General features: G+C 49.9%; 3 protein-coding genes and 1 non-coding gene across 17 annotated transcripts in view; 2 read left to right on the forward strand and 2 right to left on the reverse strand.

Moving 5' to 3' along the window:
- The window catches only part of PMS2 (PMS1 homolog 2, mismatch repair system component), a 36,031-nt gene extending 34,911 nt beyond the window's left edge, over nt 1-1,120 (reverse strand). For 3 of the 5 annotated variants that reach the window (XM_024250016.3, XM_063725630.1, XM_063725631.1), the window contains exon 1: nt 857-963. In XM_024250016.3, coding sequence (XP_024105784.1) covers nt 857-879 — 23 coding nt within the window. In that variant the 5' untranslated portion in view covers nt 880-963. Of the gene's footprint in view, nt 1-856 lie in introns of all 5 variants that reach the window. The other 2 variants (XM_024250014.3, XM_024250018.3) reach the window with 2 other exon arrangements.
- On the forward strand, nt 1,064-18,862 carry AIMP2 (aminoacyl tRNA synthetase complex interacting multifunctional protein 2). Of its 6 annotated transcripts, none has more exons than XM_009242522.4 (4): nt 1,064-1,358; nt 7,014-7,220; nt 12,991-13,222; nt 18,335-18,862. In XM_009242522.4, the coding sequence occupies exons 1-4, from the start codon at nt 1,224-1,226 to the stop codon at nt 18,721-18,723; spliced, it is 963 nt and encodes a 320-aa protein (XP_009240797.1). In that variant the 5' UTR covers nt 1,064-1,223; the 3' UTR covers nt 18,724-18,862. The 6 variants fall into 6 exon arrangements, with proteins under 6 accessions (XP_009240797.1, XP_009240798.1, XP_054416133.1 ...); XM_009242523.4 differs by having other exon boundaries at nt 1,098-1,238; XM_054560158.2 differs by having other exon boundaries at nt 1,115-1,436.
- On the forward strand, nt 8,762-8,894 carry LOC112134491 (small nucleolar RNA SNORA42/SNORA80 family). The gene has a single exon (XR_002915913.1). It is a non-coding gene; the product is annotated as a small nucleolar RNA SNORA42/SNORA80 family (small nucleolar RNA).
- The window catches only part of EIF2AK1 (eukaryotic translation initiation factor 2 alpha kinase 1), a 35,895-nt gene continuing 31,388 nt past the window's right edge, over nt 18,863-23,369 (reverse strand). For 4 of the 5 annotated variants that reach the window (XM_024250028.3, XM_024250027.3, XM_063725634.1 and 1 more), the window contains 2 exons: nt 21,755-21,988; nt 18,863-19,828 (listed from right to left, as the gene is read on the reverse strand). In XM_024250028.3, coding sequence (XP_024105796.2) covers nt 19,700-19,828; nt 21,755-21,988 — 363 coding nt within the window. In that variant the 3' untranslated portion in view covers nt 18,863-19,699. Of the gene's footprint in view, nt 21,989-23,369 lie in introns of all 5 variants that reach the window. The other variant, XM_063725632.1, reaches the window with a different exon arrangement.

A 23,369-nucleotide genomic window follows, 5' to 3' on the forward strand; every position in this document is an offset into this window, starting at 1 on the left:
AGGCGTGAGCCACCGCTCTCGGCCCACTTCAGATACTTATTTTGAGGAGGGAGCACATTTAGACACAGACCCCAAATTTATTTAAATGTCTCAATACATTTAAATGTAGTTACCTAAATATATCTAATATATTTAAATGCAGAGAGCAAATTTGCCTTTACAAATCTGACATGGAATGCAACTGTGCTAGCCAAGATTCGGTGTAGCTTACCAGCCAGAAATCACATACCCTAACAGGTAGAAATGTATTGCATTTTTTAAAACTGCGCAGCTATGCAAATAAGGATGTGTCTGGACGCTCTACCGTCCCCAAAATAACCTTAATTTTTTAAAAAGGCCAGGCACGGTGCATCATGCCTGTAATTCCAGCACTTTGAGGGGCCGAGGCGGGCGGATTGCTTGAGCTCAGGCGTTCGAGACCAGCCTGGGCAACGTAGCGAAATCCCCGTCTCTACAAAAAAAAATTAAAAATAAAATAATATAAAAATAAAAATAAAAGGGGAGAGAGAACAGGTAGAAAGGAAATGCATTCAGTCTACGGGGATTTCACGCTGCGGCTTCAAGTCTACGGCCCTGTGATGGGATGTGGGCAAGGCCTGTCTGGGACAGGCCGAACCCAACGCCTCACAGGGCCGAATCCTTTGCCCGCAGCCCAGGACCCCGAAGGAGCTTGCCTCGGCCTCAAGGAGCACCCAAGGGGCACGAGATCGCTGGCGCACTGAGGTCGCCGCTCCGGGGCCTCCAGGCGGCTGCCTCGCCACGCGCCTCGGCCATGTTCCCCCCATTTCCAGGGAGGCTGGAATGCCGTGGGTCTCAAAGAGGGCGCGCGAGAGGGGAGACCGCGAGCCCCGCTCACCTCGAGCTCTCAGCTCGCTCCATGGATGCAACACCCGATCCGCCTCGGGGACTGGGAAAGTTCCCTCCAAGGCTCCCACAGGCGCTCCGCCTCCTGAACTCCCATTGGCTGCTTTCGACGTTGTGCTCCACCCTTTCCGGGCGGGGCGGCAAAAATACTTCCCGTCTCTCCTTTTCGCCTATTGGCTCTGTCAAAGGTCGAGTTCGTGACGTCAAAGATCCTGGGCCAATCAGAGCAGACCGGACTGCGTTTTCCCGAATGCCCGTAGCAGGGTCAGAAGGGAGGTGGCTGCTCTCCGTCGTGGCCTCTGACGGTTTCTGAGCGTTGGCGTCTGGCACGCGCTACCCTCTTTTGCTTTGGTTCCGCCATGCCGATGTACCAGGTAAAGCCCTATCACGGGGGCGGCGCGCCTCTCCGTGTGGAGCTTCCCACCTGCATGTACCGGCTCCCCAACGTGCACGGCAGGAGCTGCGGCCCAGCGCCCGGCGCTGGCCACGTGCAGGTAGGAGCGCGGGGCCCCCCGCTCAGTGCGGACGCGCGGCGGCCGGCTGCTGGCCCGGGTTCCCCCAGGCCGGAGCGGGTACGTTCCAACCGGTTCACGGCCCCACCCCGGCATCTGTGCCGGCCGGCCAGGGACTCACTCAAACTTTTATCTTTTAAAAGATTTATCCAGGCCGGGCACCGTGGCTCACGCCTGTAAGCCCAGCACTTTGGGAGGCCGAGGCGGGCGGATCATCTGAGGTCAGGAGTTCCAGACTAGCCTAGCCAACATGGTGAAACCTCGTCTCTACTAAAAATACAAAAATTAGCTGGGCGTGGTGAGGCGCCTGTAATCCCAGCTACTTGGGAGGCTGAGGCAGGAGAATTGTTTGAACCCTGGAGGCGGAGTTTGCAGTGAGCTGAGATCGAACCATTGCACTGGAGCCTGGGCAACAAGAGCGAAACTGTATCTCAAAAAAAAAAAAAAAAATATATATATATATATATATATATATATATATCTTTCCAGGTCGGGCGCGGTGGTTCACGCCTGGAATCTCAGCGCTTTGGGAGACCGAGGCGGGAGGATCGCTTGAACCCCAAGAGTTTGAGACCAGCCTGGGCAACATAGCGAGACCCTTGTCTCTATTTTTTAAATGTTTTAATTAAAATACAAATCTGTCCATATTTTTTCTTTTTTTAATATGTGGTTGCTTAAACATTTTAGTTGAGAGATTCTACTCTCTGAAAAGTGAATATCACATAAATGCTCATTTTGAGGAATTACAAAGCGAACCCCAGGGTCACCATGGACCAGGTTGACACACATTGTCACCGCTCCATTCTTTCCACTTAAACCTTCCCTCTCCACCCCCAACCCCAGGTCCTGATTTTTATGGTAATTATGTCCTGCTTCTCTCTATTATTTTGTCAACTAAGTATTTATCCCTAAACAATATAGTCTGGTTTTTTGTTTTTTTGTTTTTTTCAGATGGAGTCTCACTCTGTCACCCAGGCTGGAGTGCAGTGGTGTGATCTTAGCTCACTGCAACCTCTGCCTCCCAGGTTCAAGCAGTTCTCTGCCTCAGCCTCCTGAGTAGCTGAGATTACAGGCGCTGTCCACTGGACCGGTCCACTGGACCCGGCTAATTTTTGTATTTTTAGTAGAGACAGGGTTTCACCATGGTGGCCAGGCTGGTCTCGAACTCCTGACCTCAAGCAATCCACCCACCTCGACCTCCCAAAGTGTTGGGATTACAGGCGTGAGCCACCGTGCCCGGCCCCTAAACAATAGTCTTGATACAGGTAAGCATACAACATATAGTCTGATGTGTCTGGGTTTTTTGTTTTTTTAATGTAGAGATGAGGTACTCACCACATCTCTACGTAAAAGGTGGTTATCGAGACCGAAGGTGGTCTCAATCTCCTGGCCACAAGCGATCCTCTAACCCCAGCCTCCCAAAGTGCTGGGATTACGAACATGAGCCACTGGTGCCCAGCCCTGGCTTCTTTTTCGTAGATATTATTTTAGGAGTCATTTTATTGTAATATCAGAAGTATTCATCTTCTCTGTAGTATACCATTCTATTGCATGACTCTCCACCATATACTTACCCATCCTGCTTGCTCAGGGACACTGGATTGTTTTCCACTTTAACTTGCTATGAACAATTCTGCAGTGAATATTCTTATACAGAGGAGCAGGCATGAGGTATGTACTAATGAATGGGACTGCTGGCTCAGTGGCCCGCCTGGCTTTCCACTCTATTAAATTGTTTTCCAAAGTTCTACTGGTTTATGCGCTCACTCACCGCTCACTGGCAGGGCAGAAGAATTCCTGATGTTTGCACCCTGCCCAAAGCTGGTGGGTGTAGCGTGGTATGCTAAGGTAGTTTTAGTTTGGATTTCTGTAGACTCCTCTAACTTGAGGACTTTTTCATATTCACTGGCCGCTGTGATTGCGCTTTTGTAATGTACCTGCTCAAGTCTTTCACTCTTTTCTCATTGCAAACGTACATCCTAGGTTTCCAGCAGGAGAAACAGGCCTGTCCATTTCTGACACAAGATGGGTGAATTGGTAACTTTTCTGCTCTGTTTTCCCACTGCTTGTTATGCTTCTGTTTTCTTTAATGGCTTTCTGCCTAGATCAGGAGGGACAGACTTTCTTTTGAAACCCAGTAACACAACTGTTATTTCAGTACAGAGCTAAGACAGAAATAGCAGACATGGTTCAATGGTCCCTACACCTAGAGAGTGCCGTGGAAACAGGGCCCAGTCACCCTCCAACTGCACAGTCCCATGAAGCCAAAAAGACAATCCAGGTTGGAGAATGTCACCTTTCATTTAAGGCCAAGTTTTGCAGAGTCTGTTTTATTTGTTTTTAAGTCTGCTGCCTGACTTCCTTTGGGCTTTTATTTGTGAACTTATAACTTAGAGGACACATAATCTCACTCTTCTAGCAATTTATCTAGGAGATGATAACAATGTGGACAAATAATTAGCAATAAAACATCTTGGCCAGGCGCGGTGGCCCACGTCTGTAATCCCAGCACTTTGGGAGACCAAGGCAGGAGGATCACTTGAACCTAGGAGTTCAAAACCAATCTGGGCAACATGGTGAAACCCCATTTTTACAAAACGTACAAAACTTAGCCAGGTGTGGTAGCATGTGCCTGTAGTTCCAGCTACTCAGCAGGCTGAGGTGGGAGGATCACTTGAGCCCAGGAGGTCAGGGCTGCATTGAGCTGTGATTGTGCCACTGGACTCCAGCATGGGCAACAGAGTGAAACCCTGTCTCAAAAAAAAAAAGAAAAAAAGCAATCAAGTATCTCCAGGGTAAATAAAAGCAACATGAAGAATAAGCTGTTTATAAATACATATAAATTAAAACAAATTGAGAAAAACAGTATACCACATCACAATCTAATCTCAGCAAGGAAAACAACAGGCCAACATTAGAAGACACCGATGACATAAAACAGATCGTGAACATTTTGGTATTACTCAGATCACGAAGGACTAAATCACGCTGCACTCAGGGCTTAAAAATCACAAGCCACGTTACACATACAGTACTTCAGACATTCTTCATTCCTGACTGAGTTTTTTTTTGTTTTTGAGACAGAGTCTCACTCTGTCACCCAGTCTGGAGTGCAGTGTCGCAATCTCGGCTCACTGCAGCCACTGTCTCCCGGGTTCAAGCAATTTTCTCCTGCCTTAGCCTCCCCAGTAGCTGGGATTACAGGTGCCCCCCACCAAGCCCAGCTAATTTTTGTGTTTCAGTAGAAATGGAGTTTCATCATGTTGTCCTCTCAAACTCCTGACCTGAAGTGATCCACCCGCCTCACCCTTCCAAAGTGCTGAGATTATAGGTATCAGCCACCGTGCCTAGCCAGCACTCAATAATTTAATTGGCATACTGAACTCTGTTCCACCCGGAAGTCAGTGGACTTCACATTTCTCTGATGTTTGATCTTAAATAAGAGCAGCAGACTAGGAGAGGTGAGAAAGTGCTGATTAAGTCCGAGGGTAAATAGGAGTTAAGCAAACAAGAGAAGAAGGAAGAGTGATGCAGATGGAGGGAACAGCAAATGTGAAGATCTGTGGTCGGAGCCAGGATGGTGGTTTAGGAACTCCTAGGACAGTGTAGCTAGAGCACAGAGCAAAGGAGGAAATTGGGTGAGGTAAGGTAGCCAGAGGCCAAATGATACAAGATGTCTGTGAAGCCATGTTAAATGTTTGACATTTTATCCTAAGCACCTAGGAGGTTAGCAAGGGGGAGACGTTGACAATATCTGATTTTATTTTTTATTTTTTTTGAAACAGAGTCTCACTCTGTCACCAGGCTGGAGTGCAGTGGTGCGATCTCTGCTCACTGCAACCTCCGCCTCCCGGGTTCAAGTGATTCTCCTGCCTCAGCCTCCTGAATAGCTGGGATTACAGGCACCCACACCACACCTGGCTAATTTTTGTACTTTTAGTAGAGACGGGGTTTCACCATGTTGGCCAGGCTGGTCTCGAACTCCTGACCTCAGGTGAGCTGCCCGCCTCGGCCTCCCAAAGTGCTAGAATTACAGGCATGAGTCACTGCGCCCAGCCCTGAGTTTCTTTTTAAATCTTTCCAGCTGCCATCTTAAAGGATGGTTTGCAGGGCTGGACTAGAATGGGTGCAAGGTGGAATAGGCTAAGTGAAAAATGGTGGCCTGGCCACCAGACGTGGTGGCTCACGTCTGTCTTCCCAGCACTTTGGGACCTGAGGTGGGAGGATGGCTTGAGGACAGGAGTTTGAGACCAGCTTGAGCAACATAGCGCAGTTCTTTGTCTCTACAAAAAATTTTTAAAATTAGCCAGGCTTGGTGACGCACACCTGTCATCCCAGGCACTCAGGACTAAGGCAGGAGGATCACTTGAGGCCAGGAAGTCAAGGCTGCAGTGGGCCATGATCACACCACTGCACTCCAGCCTGGGCAACAGAGTGAGACCCTGTCTCCAGGACAAAAAAAAAAGACAAGAAAATGATTTGGGGAATTGATTACTTGGCCCCATGGACATGCTTCCAAGCTAAAATAAACTGTTTTAACCTGTGTTCCCTTTTCCCTATTTGTATAAATTACTCAGTTACATTCTCATTGCTATTTATTTAAGCAAAGTATTCTTAGTTTGTTAAGAACAAAGAACTACAAATTGTGTTCATTTTTTATCCTTCCCTGATGTTAGACTAAATTACCTGAAATAGGAACCATACAATTTCAGAGTGGCTTTTAGCCACAACTTTTATTTGTTTAAGCTTTTTTTTTTTTTTTTTTTTTTTGAGACGGAGTCTTGCTCTGTCGCCCAGGCTGGAGTGCAGTGGTGCGATCTCGGCTCACTGCAACCCCCGCCTCCCGGGTTCAAGCGATTCTCCTGCCTCAGCCTCCTGAGTAGCTGGGACTACAGGCATGCACTACGATGCCCGGCTAATTTTTGTATTTTTAGTAGAAACGGGGTTTCACCATGTTGGCCAGGCTGGTCTCAAACTCTTGACATCAGGTGATCCACCTGCCTCGGCCTCCCAAAGTGCTGGGATTACAGGTGTGAGCCACCGCGCCTGGCCTTGTTTTAAGCATTTGGGGATCAATTTGCAGGGACCTGTTGGACTATGGGGAAAATGAGATGGTTCTGCTCCTGTATTTTAATGTCTTTTTCCTTTTTGTTTCTTTACTTTGTAATTAAGGCTTTGCAGACTTGCATCCCGTAATGTCTTCTTTTATTTTTTTTTATTTTTATTTTTTGAGACAGAGTCTCACTCTGTCACCCAGGCTGGATACGGTGGCGCCATCTCGGCTCACTGCAACCTCCGCCTCCCGGGTTCAAGTGGTTCTCCTGCCTCACCCTCCCTAGTAGCTGGGATTACAGGTGTGTGCCACCATGCCGGGCTAATTTTTGTATTTCTAGTAGAGACGGGGTTTCACTGTGTTGGCCAGGCTGGTCTTGAACTCCTGACGTCAGATGATCTGCCTACCTGGACCTCCCGAAGTGCTGGGATTACAGGCGTGAGCCACCACACCCAGCCCATAATGTCTTCTTTCAAAGGGTGGGAGGTTTGGTGAGTGCATGGCAAAGTAAGACAAGTGATCAAATTTAAATAACACTGGTCTGATGGGAGAGGAAATGAACATTTGGCTGTTGGTTTGTTTAGGAAGAGTCTAACCCGTCTCTGCAAGCTCTTGAGTCCCGCCAAGATGATATTTTAAAACGTCTGTATGAGTTGAAAGCTGCAGTTGATGGCCTCTCCAAGATGATTCAAACACCAGATGCAGACTTGGATGTAACCAACATAATCCAAGCGGATGAGCCCACGACTTTAACCACCAATGCACTGGACTTGAATTCAGTGCTTGGGAAGGTAAGTTCATTTTGAAAGCTGAAACGTTAGTAGGTGCTGAGTGGTTAGTGCAGGGAAATTGTGCTGCTGTGATTAAAGCCTTAGCTTTCAGGCCGGGCACGGTGGCTCACGCCTATAATCTCAGCACTTTGGGAAGCCAAGGCAGGCGGATCACGAGGTCAGGAGATCGAGACCATCCTGGCTAACACAGTGACACCCCGTTTCTACTAAAAATACAAAAAATTAGCCAGGCGTGGTGATGGGTGCCTGTAGTCCCAGCTACTCAGGAGGCTGAGGCAAGAGAATGGCATGAACCCGGGTGGCGGAGCTTGCAGTGAGTGGAGATCGCACCACTCTACTCTAGCCTGGGCGACAGAGCGAGACTCTGTGTCAAAAAAAAAAAAACAAAAACAAACTAGCTTTCTAGTTTTCAAAGGCAGAGCCAAGAGCATGTTCATATTTTTTTCTCCTCTAAATGAGTGTGCCTTTGCCTTTGCACAGAACAGATTCCCAGGGCAGGAGTGAAGTCAAAACAAGTTCTAAAGCCTCCTCTTGACTTCTCAGAGCAAGTAGAGGACAGGGAGGATCTGTAGGCAGAGAAGGAGTGGAAGAGAGTTACAGCCTCTGCCAGTCTGGGCATAGGTCCAGCAGCCTCCAAGCCCTGGAAGAACAGATCTCAGCTTGCTTGCTCAGTGTTCCCCAGAGGTTCAGCAGAGGCAGCCCAGACTCTCTTTGATCATAGGCCAACTTTCAGAACTGTGACTGCCCAAGCACAAAAATCCTACCCATCCTTTTGAAATGTACTGCTCAGGCCAGCACAGTCTCATATTTCAAATGCGTTTTGCTTGAATTCAGTTTGCTGTATTACAAGTAAGTTGCATCAGCCAGCTCTCGTGATTGAAGTTTACAGGCTTCAGCTGATTTAGGGGAGAATCTGATATGCAAAGAAAGACCACCTCGTTTGTTACAACAATGTGATATTTATTTGAGGATGCAAAAGGGTTTGTCCCAAGAATCCCTACCAATAGCCTCCTCTAGAATGGGTGATAGAATAGCACTACTTAAAGCCCTAAAAAATGCAAGCATTGTGGTGTCTCACCCAGGGCTGGGATATATGGTAACCTCAGTACCTCTGCATTCATGTATTCCTTCCCCTGCTCCCTCATTCATCCAGTACTTGTGGCATGCACTGAGGACTCAGATGAGGCGCAACCAGGCCCTCAGGGAGCCAGAACCTAGCAGATGAGTTTTCGAGCATGCGCGGCCGAAATGACTGAGAAAAGACCCTGAGTCATTTCTCAGGGTGCTGGGGAGGTATCTCAGAGCATGTGGTACTGAAGATGAATTTTGATACCTCAGAAGACCCAGCGTCAAGTCATACAATATGTTCAGGGAACTGCAAGGCATTCCGCGTAGGCTGACGTATGGGACATTGGTCAGGAGTGGCAGGCAGGGCACAGAAAGCCAAGGAGTTTGGCCGTGAGTGTTCACATCAGTGCATTCATTATTAGGAGTGAAAGCGTGGAAGAAATAAGAAAGTCTTCATCTAAAAAGGCTGTCATGCATGGGTTTGGATTTATGACAGGCCCATCCCCCGGACCTCTCATAGTGCCCCATGCCAGAGCAAACTGGCCCCGAACCATTGCCTGGCTTCTGTTCCCGTGGGCCACTGGCACTGAAGAGGGTTACACAGTGGGAAAAAACAAGGCTGTCAGTCTGAGCACTTCAGTTAATGCCTAGTATTTTAGAATCTCCCCAGCCCTCATCACCAATGATATCTTGAGCCAACACCCCTTCTTAAGGCGTTCTTCATGGAAACATCTTAATGAACACAAATTGGCCATGGTCAGCTGTTGGACAGAATCGGTAGCTGGAATAACTGCAGGTTAAAAGGGACAAATAGAAGTGTCATTCCTAGGCCAGGCACCATGGCTCCCATATGTAATCCCAGCACTTTGGGAGGCCAAGACGGACAGGTCATTTGAGGTCAGGAGTTGGAGAACAGCCTGGGCAACATGGCAAAACCCCATCTCTACTAAAAATTTAAAAAAAAAAAAATTAGCTGTGCATGGTGGCAGGCACCTGTAGTCCCAGCCACTCAGGAAGCTGAGGCAGGAGAATCGCTTGAACTTGTGGAGGCAGAGGTTGCAGTGAGCAGAGATCATCCACTGTACTCCAGCCTGTGTGACAGAGTGAGACTCTGTCTCAAAAAAAAAAAAAAAAGTGTCATTCCTCATATGTTGTTTTTTTTTTTTTTTTTTTTGTTTTGTTTTGTTTTGTTTTTCTTTTTTTTTTTTTTTTTTTTTTTGTTTTAATTTCTGAAGTATTTATTGATCATTCTTGGGTGTTTCTCGGAGAGGGGGATATGGCAGGGTCATAGGATAATAGTGGAGAGAAGGTCAGGAGATAAACACATGAACAAAGGTCTCTGGTTTTCCTAGGCAGAGGACCCTGCGGCCTTCTGCAGTGTTTGTGCCCCTGAGTACTTGAGATTAGGGAGTGGTGATGACTCTTAAAGAGCATGCTGCCTTCAAGCATCTGTTTAACAAAGCACATCTTGCACCACCCTTAATCCATTTAACCCTGAGTTGACACAGCACATGTTTCAGAGAGCAGGGGGCTGGGGGAAAGGCCATAGATCAACAGCATCCCAAGGCAGAAGAATTTCTCCTAGTCAGAACAAAATGGAGTCTCCTATGCCCACCCCTTTCTACACAGACACAGCAACAATCTGATCTTTCCTTCCTTTCCCCACACTTCCTCCCCTTCTCTTCAACAAAACCGCCATCGTCCTCATGGCCCGCTCCCGATGGTCGCTGTCTCTTCGGAGCTGTTGGGTACACCTCCCAGACAGGGCAGCCGGGCAGAGGCGCTCCTCACCTCCCAGACAGGGCGGCTGGGCAGAGGCGCCCCTCGCTTCCCAGACGGGGCCGCCCGGGCAGAGGCGCTCCTCTCCTCCCAGACGGGGCGGCCGGGCAGAGGCGCTCCTCACTTCCCCGACGGGGCCGCCCGGGCAGAGGCACTCCTCGCTTCCCAGACGGGGCCGCCCGGGCAGAGGCGCTCCTCAGTTCCTCCCAGACCGGGTGGCAGCCGGGCAGAGGCGCTCCTCACCTCCCAGACGGGGCGGCCGGGCAGAGGCACTCCTCACTTCCCCGACGGGGCGGCCGAGCAGAGGCGCTCCTCACTTCCCAGAGGGGGCGGCCGAGCAGAGGCGCTCCTCACTTCCCAGAGGGGGCGGCCGGGCAGAGGCGCTCCTCACTTCCCAGACGGGGCGGCCGGGCAGAGACGCTCCTCACTTCCTCCCAGATGGGGTGGCGGCCAGGCAGAGGCGCTCCTCACCTCCCAGACAGGGCGGCCGGGCAGAGGCGCTCCTCACTTCCCAGACTGGGCGGCCGGGCAGAGGCGCTCCTCACCTCCTAGACGGGGCGACCAGGCAGAGGCGCTCCTCACTTCCCAGACGGTGTGGCGGCCGGGCAGAGGTGCTCCTCCCTTCCCAGATGGGGCAGCCAGGCAGAGGCGCTCCTCACTTCCCAGACGGTGTGGCGGCCGGGCAGAGGTGCTCCTCCCTTCCCAGATGGGGCAGCCAGGCAGAGGCGCTCCTCACTTCCCAGACGGTGTGGCGGCCGGGCAGAGGTGCTCCTCCCTTCCCAGATGGGGCAGCCAGGCAGAGGCGCTCCTCACTTCCTCCCAGACGGGGTGGCGGCCAGGCAGAGGCGCTCCTCACTTCCCAGAGGGGGCGGCCGGGCAGAGGTGCTCCTCACTTCCTCCCAGACGGGGTGGCAGCCGGGCAGAGGCACTCCTCACCTCCCAGACGGGGCGGCCGGGCAGAGGTGCTCCTCATCTCCCAGACGGGGCGGCCGGGCAGAGGTGCTCCTCATCTCCCAGACGGGGCAGCCGGGCAGAGGTGCTCCTCACTTCCTCCCAGACGGGGTGACGGCCGGGCAGAGGCACTCCTCACCTCCCAGACGGGGCGGCCGGGCAGAGGCGCTCCTCACCTCCCAGACGGAGTGGTCAGGCAGAGGCGCTCCTCACTTCCCATATGGGGTGGCGGCCGGGCAGAGGCGCTCCTCACTTCCCAGATGGGGCAGCCGGGCAGAGGTGCTCCTCACTTCCTCCCAGACGGGGTGGCAGCCGGGCAGAGGCGCTCCTCACCTCCCAGACGGGGTGGCCGGGCAGAGGCGCTCCTCCCTTCCCAGACGGAGTGGCCAGGCAGAGGCGCTCCTCACCTCCCAGAGTGGGCGGCCGGGCAGAGGTGCTCCTCACTTCCTCCCAGACGGGGTGGCGGCCAGGCAGAGGCGCTCCTCACCTCCCAGACGGGGCGGCCGGGCAGAGGCACTCCTCACCTCCCAGAGTGGGCGGCCGGGCAGAGGCGCTCCTCACTTCCCAGAGTGGGCGGCCGGGCAGAGGCGCTCCTCACTTCCCAGAGTGGGCGGCCGGGCAGAGGCGCTCCTCACTTCCCATAGGGGGTGGCAGCCGGGCAGAGGCGCTCCTCACTTCCCAGATGGGGCAGCTGGGCAGAGGTGCTCCTCACTTCCTCCCAGACGGGGTGGCGGCCAGGCAGAGGCGCTCCTCACCTCCCAGACGGGGCGGCCGGGCAGAGGCACTCCTCACCTCCCAGACGGGGCGGCTGGGCAGAGGCGCTCCTCACCTCCCAGAAGGGGCGGATGGGCAGAGGCGCTCCTCACTTCCCATATGGGGTGGCAGCCGGGCAGAGGCGCTCCTCACTTCCCAGACGGGGTGGCGGCCAGGCAGAGGCGCTCCTCACTTCCCAGATAGGGCAACAGGGCAGAGGCGCTCCTCACTTCCTCCCAGACGGGGCGGCCGGGCAGAGGTGCTCCTCATCTCCCAGACGGGGCAGCCGGGCAGAGGCGCTCCTCACTTCCTCCCAGACGGGGTGGCAGCCGGGCAGAGGCGCTCCTCACATCCCAGATGATGGGCGGCCGGGCAGAGGCGCTCCTCACTTCCCAGATAGGGCGGCCGGGCAGAGGGGCTCCTCACATCCCAGACGATGGGCGGCCAGGCAGAGACGCTCCTCACTTCCTAGACGGGGTGGCGGTGGGGCAGAGGCTGTAATCTTAGCACTTTAAGAGGCCAAGGCAGGAGGCTGGTAGGTGGAGGTTGCAGAGAGCCGAGATCACACCACTGCACTCCAGCCTGAGCACCATTGAGCATTGAGTTAGCGAGACTCCGTCTGCAATCCCAGCACCTCGGGAGGCCGAGGCAGGCAGATCACTCGAGGCCAGGAGCTGGAGACCAGCCGGGTCAACACGGCGAAACCCCGTCTCCACCAAAAATACAAAAACCATTCAGGCGTGGCGGCGCGCGCCTGCAATCCCAGGCACTCGGCAGGCCAAGGTAGGAGAGTCACAGGAGCCCGAGGCAGGGAGGTTGCAGCAAGCCGAGATCCCGGCAGTACAGTCCAGCTTCGGCAACAGAGGGAGACCGAAAAAAGAAGGAGAGGGAGACCGAAAAAAGAGGGGAGAGGGGAGAGGGGAGAGGGGAGAGGGGAGAGGGGAGAGGGAGAGCCATATGTTGTTTTATTTGACAGTACAGTCAACTTTTTATTTGTTGGGGGTAAGGGGGTGGAGTCAGCTCATATCCCAGCTCCACTCCTTCCTGAGCAAGTGACCTTGGATAAGTTACTGGCTGCAACGTGGAGATGATGCTAGTGCCTTCTTCATGGAAGTGGCGGGGTCAATTAGATAACCCTGGTTAGGTTCTTAGACTCGCGCCTGGCACAGTGGCACTCTCCGATGACTGTTATTCGTACATTGTCTTGGTCTTTCCCCAGGATTACGGGGCGCTGAAAGACATCGTGATCCACGTGAACCCGGCCTCCCCTCCCCTCTCCCTGCTCGTGCTGCACAGGCTGCTCTGTGAGCACTTCAGGGTCCTGTCCACGGCGCACACGCACTCCTCGGTCAAGAGCGTGCCTGAAAACCTTCTCAAGTGCTTTGGAGAACAGAATAAAAAACAGCCCCGCCAAGACTATCAGCTGGGATTCACTTTAATTTGGAAGAATGGTAAGTAGACAGGACTGAGTTCAACTTACACACAGCTGCCCCTTGAACACCACGAGTTTCACCTGCATGAGTCCATTTACATGTGGATTTTTTTCTTTTCTTTTTTTTTTTTTTTTTTTTTTGAGACAGAGTCTCACTTTGTCACCCAGGCTGGAGTGCAGTGGCACAGTCTTGGCTCACTGCAACCTCCACCTCCTGGGTTCAAGAGATTCTCCTGCCTCAGCCTCCTGAGTAGCTGGGATTACAGGCATGCGCCACCACCAGGCCCAGCTAATTTTTTTTATATTTTTAGTAGAGATGGGGTTTCACCATGTTGGTCAGGCTGGTCTCGAACTTCTGACCTCATGATCCACCCTCCTCGGCCTCCCAAAGTGCTGGGATTACAGGCGTCAGCCACCGGGCCTGGGCCTCATGTGGATTTTTTTCAATAACTATCTTGGAAAATTTTTTGGAGATTTGCAGCAATTTGAAAAAACTGGCAGGCAAACCACATAGCCTAGAAATATCAAAACAAGGCCACGCGCGGAGGCTCACACCTGTAATCCCAGCACTTTGTGAGGCCAAGGCAGGCAGATCACGAGGTCAGGAGTTCAAGACCAGCCTGACCAACATGGTGAAACCCCATCTCTACTAAAAATACAAAACTTAGCCGGGTGTGGTAGCAGGCGCCTGTAATCCCAGCTACTCAGGAGGCGGAGGCAGGAGAATCACTTGAACCCAGGAGGTGGAGGTTGCAGTGAGCCAAGATCATGCCATTGTATTCCAGCCTGGGCAACAGAACGAGACTCCATCTCAAAAAAGAAAGAAAAAAGAAAAATATCAAAACAAGTAAGAAAAAGCTATGAGGCATAAAATATTTACATACTAGTCTATTATTTACATACATAAAATATACACAAATCTATTTTTAAAAGTTAAAATGTATCAAAACTTACACACACCTCCAGCGTGGGGAGTGTCTGCTTCAATCTGCTTCAGACACCCTGTGACGCTAATCATCTCGGTGTGAGCAGCTAATTCATCTCTCCAGGAAATTGCATGTTGCAGTCAAAAGTGACCTCTTGGGAGGCCGAGGCGGGCAGATCACGAGGTCAGGAGATCGAGACCACCCTGGCTAACACAGTGAAACCCCATCTCTACTAAAAAATACAAAAAAAAAAATTAGCCAGGCGTGGTGGCGGGCGCCTGTAGTCCCAGCTACTTGGGAGACTGAGGCCGGAGAATGGCGTGAACCCAGGAGGCAGAGGATGCAGTGATCCCAGATCACGCCAGTGCACTCCAGCCTGGGCGACAGAGGAAGACTCCGTCTCAAAAAAAAAAAAGTGATCTCTTGAGGTTCTTGGCTATTTTTCCATCGTGCATTGCCATAAACCTTGACTAACACTGTGGGGCACTTACAAAGTGTCTCTTGTGATACTGAAAATGCTCCCAAGAAGCAGAGAAAAGTCATGAGATTACATGAGAAAGGTGAATTGCTTGATATGTACCAGAGGTCTGCAGCTGCCATTTCAAGATAAATGAATTCAGTGTAAGAACCATTGTTTAAAAAAGGGGAAATTTGGTCGGGCACAGTGGCTCACGCCTGTAATCCCAGCACTTTGGGAGGCCAAGGCCGGCAGATCACGAGGTCAAGAGATTAACCTGGCCAACATGGTGAAACCCCATCTCTACTAAAAATACAAAAATTAGCTGGGTGTGGTGGTGCGTGCCTGTAGTCCCAGCTACTCAGAAGGCTGAGGCAGGAAAATCGCTTCAAGCTTGGAGGTGGAGGTTGCAGTGAGCCGAAGTCGCACCACTGCACTCCAGCCTGGCGACAGCAAGACTCCATCTCAAAAAAAAAAAAAGGGAAATTCATGAAGGCATCACTATAGCTGCACCAGGAAGTATAATAACCTTGCACTTTTTGCAGAATACCTATTCATCTCACATTGAAAATACAGATTTTGGCCGAGTGTGGTGGTTCATGCCTGTAATCCCAGCACTTTGGGAGGCTGAGGTGGGTGGATCACCTGAGATCAGGAGTTCGAGACCAGCCTGACCAATATGGCGAAACCCCATCTCTACTAAAGGCACAAAAATGAGCTCGGCATGGTGACCTTCACCTGTAGTCCCAGCTACTCGGGAGGCTGAGACAGGAGAATCACTTGAACCCAGGAGGTGGAGGTTGCAGTGAGCCGAGATCGCGCCACTACACTCCAGCCTGAGCTACAGAGCGAGACTCCATCTCAAAAAAAAAAGAAAAGAAAATGCAGCTTTTATGTGGGGTGCAGGATTACTGTTAGGCATACCTATAGACTCTCATAAGATGTGAGAAAAAACAAAGTCATTATATGACAACTTGAAGCCAAAGGACGGTGAAAGATCTAAAGCTGGAGAGTTTAATGCCAGCAAATGATGGTTTGATAATTTTAGGAAGAGGTTTGGCTTTTAAAAATGTCAAGATAACAGGAGAAGCAGCTTCCGCCAACCAAGAGGCAGCAGACAAGTTCCCAGATGCCATTAAGAAAATCATGGAGGAGATGGGATACCTGTGTCAACAGGTTTTTAATGCAGACAAAACTGCCCTAATCTGGGGCGGTGTGGGGGAACCACAAAGGACATTTATTAGTAAAGAAGTGAGCCCCAGGATTGAAGGCAGGCAGGGCTAGGCTAACCATCCTGTTTTGTGCAGGTGCAGCTGTGTTTATGATCAGGCGAGCTCTTACCTATAAAACTGCTAACACCTGAGACTTAACGGGAAAGATAAACACAGCTGCTGATCTTTTGGTTGTACGTCTGGACAAGAACCCTTTTTCTGGATTAATTCCATTGATGCCTTGTCCCTGAAGTCAGGATGTGCCTTGCCAGTAAGGGACACCTTTTTAAAGTTCTTCAATGCTCCAGACACTCAGAGCCCCATGAGTTAACACCAAGGGTGTCAAAGTCGTCTACTTGCCCCCAGGCTCATCACACACAGTACTCTATGAAAGAATTGTCAGTGCTGTGAAAGAGAACCCTGGCTGGGCATGGTGGCACATGCCTATAATTCCAGCTACTTGGGAGGCTGAGGCAGGACAATTGCTTGAACCCAGGAGGTGGAGGCTGTAGTGAGATCGCGCCACTGCACTCCAGCCTGGGTGACAGAGCGAGACTCCCATCTCAGAAAAAAAAAAAAAAGCAAAAGAGAGAGAACCCTGATAGAACATATTGAAGAGTCTGGAAGGATTACATCATTGAAGAGGCCATCGTTGTATAAAAAGCTGTGAAAGCCATCATGGTGAAACAGTACATTCCTCCTGGAGAAACCTGTGTCCAGATGTGCGTGACTTCATAGGATTTATGACAAGGAAACCATGAAATAGATCATAGATGGGGCAAAAGTAGGTGGTGAAGAGTTTCAGGATATATATAGATCTTGGAGAAATTCAAGGGCTGACAGAGACCGCACAGAAGAATTAACATAAGACAGCTTAATGGAGAGAAGTGCTTCCAAACCAGTGCCAGACGTTGAGGAAGAAGACCTAGGAGAAGCCGGGCTGGAAAACAGATTTCCATTAGACAGTCTGGGAGAAGGCTTCTGATTATTCAAGGCTGCTTTTGACTTCTTTTATGACCTGGAGTCTTCTATGATACAAGCACTGAAAACTAAAGCAAGCAGTGGAAGGGTTGATGCTGCATAGAACTATTTTTAGAGAAATCAAAAGGCGAAAAGTCAGACAAATTATGATGTATTTCCCTAACGTTACACCGTGCTTGCCTCTCCTCCTTTCCTGCCTCCCTTTCTACCTCCTCCACCTCTTCCACCCACAACAGCAAGACCAAACCCCTCTTCCTCAGCGACATGAGGACAATGGGATGAAGACCTTTATGATGATCCACTTCAACTTAATGATTAATAGTAAATTCATTATCATTTTCTTTTAAAGAGGCAGGGTCTTGCTGTGTCACCCAGGCTGGAGTGCAGTGGTGCAATCATAGCTCACCACAGCCTCAACCTTCTGGGCTCAAGTGATCCTCCCACCTCAGCCTCCCAAGCAGCAGGGACTACAGGTGTGAGCCACCATGCCCAGCATCATTTTCTTAACATTTTCTCAAGTTTATTTTAAGAATATAGCATATAATATATAGACCATACAAAACGTGTTAATCAACTGTCATGGGTAAGGCTTCCTATGAATAGTAGGCTATTAGTGCTTAAGTTTTGAAGGAGTCAAAAGTTTTATGTGGATTTTCTACTGCACAGCAGTCGGGGGTCAGTGTCCCTAACCCCACCACTGTCCAAGGGTTAGCTGTACTATATGATGAGATGTGCAACATGGTTTTGATAAGAGGCAGCAAGGGGTTAGGACACTCTGTGGCATACCGGCCATACAGCGATTTGCATCAGGTCAGATATTGTAAGTCTAGAAAGCCTGTGGGGGTAGTTCTAGAGGAGGAGCAGAGATGAAGCAATGCAAAGATGCCCTTGTTCCTCTGCAAAATTTAGGGTCTTTGAGTGAGACATAGCTCAAGGGGGGACTGTGAGCATTGGGGGAAGGGGGTTCTGTCCAACCAGCCAAAAAGCAGGGGAGTCATGGCTATCACAGCCATCTTGCCCTCATATTCGAGAACTTACCATCATAGGGACACTGAAGTTATCTTCTCATATGGCCATATAAAGATAGGATGTCATGTATTGACTATCCCACGGATGTATGCCTCTTCCGGTTTATGTTGATATGGAGAGAAGCAAGTGCATGTCATTCATACCTTAATTGCCCTCAGTCTCACAGAAAGCGATTATGAGGCCAAGAGCCTGGGAGATGCAGCTTCTGGGTTTCCAGCCCTCAGCCCCCAAAACCTTAGGCAGCAGGGATTGGAGCAAGTGGTCTGAGGTCCATTTTAGCTTCAGAACTGTCATAATCAAATACCAGGAATGGCTCTTTGGTTACTTTTTTAACATAGTTTGCACTTAAACCCTTTTCAGTAGTAAGCATCTTAGAGACAGACTGAAAATGTGATGTTCTTCTTGAAAACACCCTTTCCCGTGTCATCAGTCTGTGGTGTTTGGTGACTGTCCCCTTCCCCACTGTGCGAGTACTTCCCTCAGGGCTGCTCTGGTGATGCTACCTGGCGTGTGTTTTTTCTTTTCAGTGCCGAAGACGCAGATGAAATTCAGCGTCCAGACGATGTGCCCCATCGAAGGAGAAGGGAATATTGCACGTTTCTTGTTCTCTCTGTTTGGCCAGAAGCATAATGCTGTCAACGCAACCCTTATAGATAGCTGGGTAGATATTGCGATTTTTCAGTTAAAAGAGGGAAGCAGTAAAGAAAAAGCCGCTGTTTTCCGCTCCATGAACTCTGCTCTTGGGAAGAGCCCTTGGCTCGCTGGGAATGAACTCACCGTAGCAGACGTGGTGCTGTGGTCTGTACTCCAGCAGACCGGAGGCTGCAGTGTGACAGTGCCAGCCAATGTGCAGAGGTGGATGAGGTCTTGTGAAAACCTGGCTCCTTTTAACACGGCCCTCAAGCTCCTTAAGTGAATTTCGGTAACTGATTTTAAAGGGTTTAGATTTTAAGAATGGTGCTCTTTCATGCCTATTATCAGTAAGGGGACTTGTATTAGCGTCAGAGTCTTTTTATTTAGGCCAGTTGTCAAGTGTCAATAAAAGCATCATGTAATTTGTGGTTTTCATTTTATTTAAAATTCAGCAAAATCATACACCATCTACCGTGATGACTGCCAACTCCGTGGCAGACCCTTTCTGGGATTCAAAAACCAATTCATCAGATCGCTGCCTCTGAGGGATGTACAGATTGGCTGGGGAGCTGAGTGCTACAATAAAGGAGGAAGTACCGGGGAACAGTGCAGGGCAAAGGCGGGAAAGAGATCTGAGCTGCCTGGAGATCATCTGGGGTGCAGAGTACAAAGCTTTGCAAGGGTGTGGTTTTGGAATGACGCTAAATTGAAGGTGGAGAGAACAGATAAAAAGGTTGGAAGTTGTACACTGTACACTGTTAAGAAGTTGAGCTTTTGTCTTAGAGGCAGCAGAAGGTTTGGAGCCAAGGAATGAAACAATCAGGCGTCCAGGTAATGAACTTCAGCTGCAGTGTGAAAGGGGGAGGAAGACTGGCAGCTGTCAAAACTGGAACAGTCCAGTGAGTATGTGCAGGCCTGGCCTTGGGCAGTGATGAGGGCAGGGAGCACACATCAGTTTCTGCGGTAGAACCTTCTAGAGGAAGACCAGACAGAGGGTCAACAGAGTTGAAAGGAGAAAATAATTGAGGATGAGGTCCAAGTTTTTAGCTTCAGAGACTGGGCATATGGTAATATTTAGGAAATTCAGGAAAAGGAGCTTGTGGGGCAGGAAAGGAAGGAACGGCAGCTTGGGGCACTCTGACATCTTTAAGAAGTCTTGTAAAGGCTTACTAAATACAACTAAGAATTATACCAACTATACCCTAATAAAGATTAAAAATTTACATTCCAGTTAACTACCTTAAAAGTTAAGTCCACTTTCATCCTACGCCCCCATCCTTTCCGTCATCCCTCACCCCTTTGTCTTGAGAAAGGAGGTTTAGCTGCTTCTTTAGTTCTGCAATTTCTTTTTCTTGCTCTATTATCTTCATCTGTAGGGTGAGGTTAACCTGTAAGGAGAAAATATTTTAGACTCCATTAAAATAACTTTTTTTTTTTTTTTTGAGACAGAGTCTCGCTCTGTCGCCCAGGCTGGAGTGCAGTGGCATGATATTGGCTCACTGCAACCTGTGCCTCCCCAGTTCAGGCTATTCTCGTGCCTCAGCCACCCAAGTAGCTGGGATTACAGGCTCTCTCGTACAAGCCCAGCTAGTTTCTGTATTTTTAGTAGAGATGAGGTTTCGCCATGTTGGCCAGGCCGGTCTCAAACTCCTTACCTCAAGTGACCCACCCGCCTCGACCTCCCAAAGTGCTGGGATTACAGGCGTGAGCCACCACACCCAGCCAAGGTTTCATTTTATACAAAAAACTTTTGCAAGATAGTAGAAATCCTTATCATAAATACTAAATAACTATGGTCTCTAATAGCTATCTTAACTGAGCATTAGAAAATCTCCTTCATATGTGAAGATAAATGTTTATACTTGGTTTCAAGAACCACATCTGTGGCTTGGCATGGTGGCTCACACCGGCTAATTTTTGTATTTTTAGTAGAGATCGGGTTTCACCATGTTGGTCAGGCTGGTCTTGAACTCCTGACCTCATGATCCGCCTGCCTCAGCCTCCCAAAGTGCTGGGATTACAGGCGTGAGCCACCGCGCCCAGTGCTTATAACTCTTAGACAGGTGGTAGGAAGTCAACCTGCTTACGTGGACAATGAGTACAAGCATGCTACTGGTATTCAACCTAGTGCTTGATACAGTCAGGGAACTCTGAGAATGGGTTTAAATATTTTGTTTGCACAAATATGAGTCTAAGCTTGAGTATTCACTGAAACAGGGTTCACTATTTATACTGAGACAGAGTCTTGCTCTTTCGCCCAGGCTGGAGTACAGTGGTGTGATCTCAGCTCACTGCAACTTCCGCCTCCCGGGTTCAAGTGACTGTCCTGCCTCAGCCTCCCAAGGAGGTGGGATTACAGGTGTGCAGCACCACGCCTGGCTAATTTTTGTACTTTTAGTAGATGGGGTTTCACCATGTTGGCCAGGCTGGTCTTAAACTCCTGACATCAGGCAATCCTCCCACCTCTGCCTCCCAAAATCCCATGCCTGGGATTACAGGCATGAGCCACCCCGCCTGGCCAGGATTCACAATTTAAACAAATTCTATTTTAAGTTTCATATTTTCCTCAGCATTTAAAAAAAAAAAAACATGTACAGAGACCATGTCCAGGGCAGCAGCTGTAGCCAGACCCCCACACCAGGCCACCCCTGCCTCTCCCCAGTGGTCCACAGTGGCTTTGTACTGCGCAGGGAATGCAGCAGCCCCCATTGGGCACACTCTTCAGCACTATCCGGGGAGGTGCCAGGATCATGTACAACTCGAAATTCCCGATAGAGTGCTGAACTCACCAGTGACCAAAACACCTTCGAGGGACCCACCCACCACTTGTGGGGTCACCAGCCCTGCCAGTGATGAGCCCCCGACAGACACCCTGATAGCCCAGAACAGCAGGCAGGTGGTGAACGGTCAGAGTTTGACATGGACATTGAAAGGCCCAGCCACGAGAAGGAGCAAACCCTGCGGGCCCCTCCGGCCTTTCCAGGGAGGAGTCACACCCACCAGGCCCCAGGAAGCTTTCCTACCCGGCCTTCGCTGTGGGGTTGGCCCCCAGCCCTCCGCTCCTCTTTGTAAACACCAGCAGATACCTCCTGTGCCTGCTGAGGCCACAGCTGCTACCCCAAGGGGAGTGAGTCCTGCCAGCACACCCTGCAGCTGAGTACCAGGAAGTGGATGAGAACAAACAGGCCCCGCCTCCAGAACCATCTGGCTCTTCCAGCCCCAGCCTCCGGGGGCACCACCCAATCGCTTCCTTCCCCAAGAGAGGCAATAAAAACCACCTTCACTCCAGGACCAAGAGAAAGAAAAGCACATACATTTCCAGAATTTTGGAAAAGTTCACTCTGCAGCAGCTGAATGGCAGATGGTCTCTGTGATGAGTTCCTTCTCGTTAAGTGCTGGATATACTTGGCTTGCACTGGACACCTTTTACGGAGGGATTCCGGCAACTGACCAGTTCTTAAACCTGTTAGAACTTCTGCTCGCTCCATTTCTGTTCCAAACGGCTGAAAGAGCTCTAGCAGGATCACACCCAAGCTGTACATATCTGACTGGAAAAAGAAAAAAAGGGGGAACTCAGTAGTGAAACACAGAGTTAGAAGAACGTTTCCATTTCCGTGTTCCACCCTCCAAACAGGAGAGGGTTTCTAAGAATGAGGATATACGGTCACCCACAAGGAAGGGAACAGAGCAGGATGGCTCATCAGTGACAGGGACTTTCACAACCTCAAAAAGGGGCATCCGTGGGCACGGAGAATGGATGGTTAGGTGGAGGGCAGGGATAATCCCCACCCACAGCAGTCACGATCATACAACTGTCTTCAGCACCCCTTAACAATCCAGGCCTGACCCAGGCAGTGACGTGAGCTCACGCCTGCTAGTGTCAGCTGCGGGGAAGACACAGAGGGTCGTGGGTTCTCCTCCAGTCTCACCTCTGCCTCCACTCATACTTACCAAGTGTCCTTGGTGACATTTAACAAACTGCGTAAAATCTGCGATACTACTCCCAAAAACAGATTTTTTAGGAAGGTCTTCACTAGACAAGATTTTAGGGGCAGCCATCATTTTTTCTGACAGCTCTTTCCTAATCACTAAAAAGCTCAATGCGCCATCAAAAGGAAGAAAATTTTACTAGCCTGTTGTTTTGAAAAATGGATTTTAGCATTTCTTCCAGGAACAATGGAGATTCAAACTTTACAGCATGTTCATTCTATTTCAAGGGGAGTCGACAGGGGCAGGCTTCCCCTTGGTGTTTATTTACCGAAGCTTGAAAAAAACCAATTAGAAGAAAGGCTGAAAACAGGCTTCCATGAATTCTAGCTTCCTGAGGTGAACAGTGATGTTTTAAAGAGAAAGCTCATTTCAAAATCGATTTAGGCCAGGCGCAGTGGTTCATGCCTTACTCCCAGCACTTTGGGAGGCCAAGGGAGGAGAGTCATTGGAGGCCAGGAGTTTGAGACCAACCTAGACAAAGCAAGACCCCATCTCTAGAAATGATTTGTTTTTAATTAGCTGGGTGTGGCAGCACAACTCCCGAAGTTACAGTTACATGGGAGGCTGAGGTGGCAGGATCACTTGAGCCCAGGAGGTGGAGGCTGCCATGAGTTATGATGACACCACTGCAATCCAACCTGGGCAACAGAGCAAGACCCTGTCTCAAAAACAACAAATGAACAAACACAAAAACTGTGACATCTGAGGATTTTGAAATGGTAAAGTAGGCAACATAGATTCTACTAAGAGTGAGGTTTCTTCTTAGGACAGTTTGATCCAGTTAATTATCTACAGTACTCAGTTATCTCCAAAAACATCTCTATGACAGAGCTTCTGCATTTCATTGTACTATTTGTTTTTGTTTTTTTTTTTCTTTTTTTGAGACGGAGTTTTGCTCTTGTCATCCAGGCTGGAGTGCAATGGTACAACCTCAGCTCA

This window comes from Pongo abelii, chromosome 6 (genome assembly GCF_028885655.2).
Source record: "Pongo abelii isolate AG06213 chromosome 6, NHGRI_mPonAbe1-v2.0_pri, whole genome shotgun sequence".
In the NCBI taxonomy this organism is placed as follows: domain Eukaryota; kingdom Metazoa; phylum Chordata; class Mammalia; order Primates; family Hominidae; genus Pongo; species Pongo abelii.

Coding starts and splice junctions, on each gene's coding strand:
- AIMP2 (XM_054560158.2), top strand. CDS start 1,224: ATGCCGATGTACCAGGTAAAGCCCTATCACGGGGGCGGCGCGCCTCTC. Junction 1,437..7,013: donor GTTCCCCCAGGCCGGAGCGG/GTACGTTCCAAC, acceptor TGGTTTGTTTAG/GAAGAGTCTAACCCGTCTCT. Junction 7,221..12,990: donor TGAATTCAGTGCTTGGGAAG/GTAAGTTCATTT, acceptor GTCTTTCCCCAG/GATTACGGGGCGCTGAAAGA.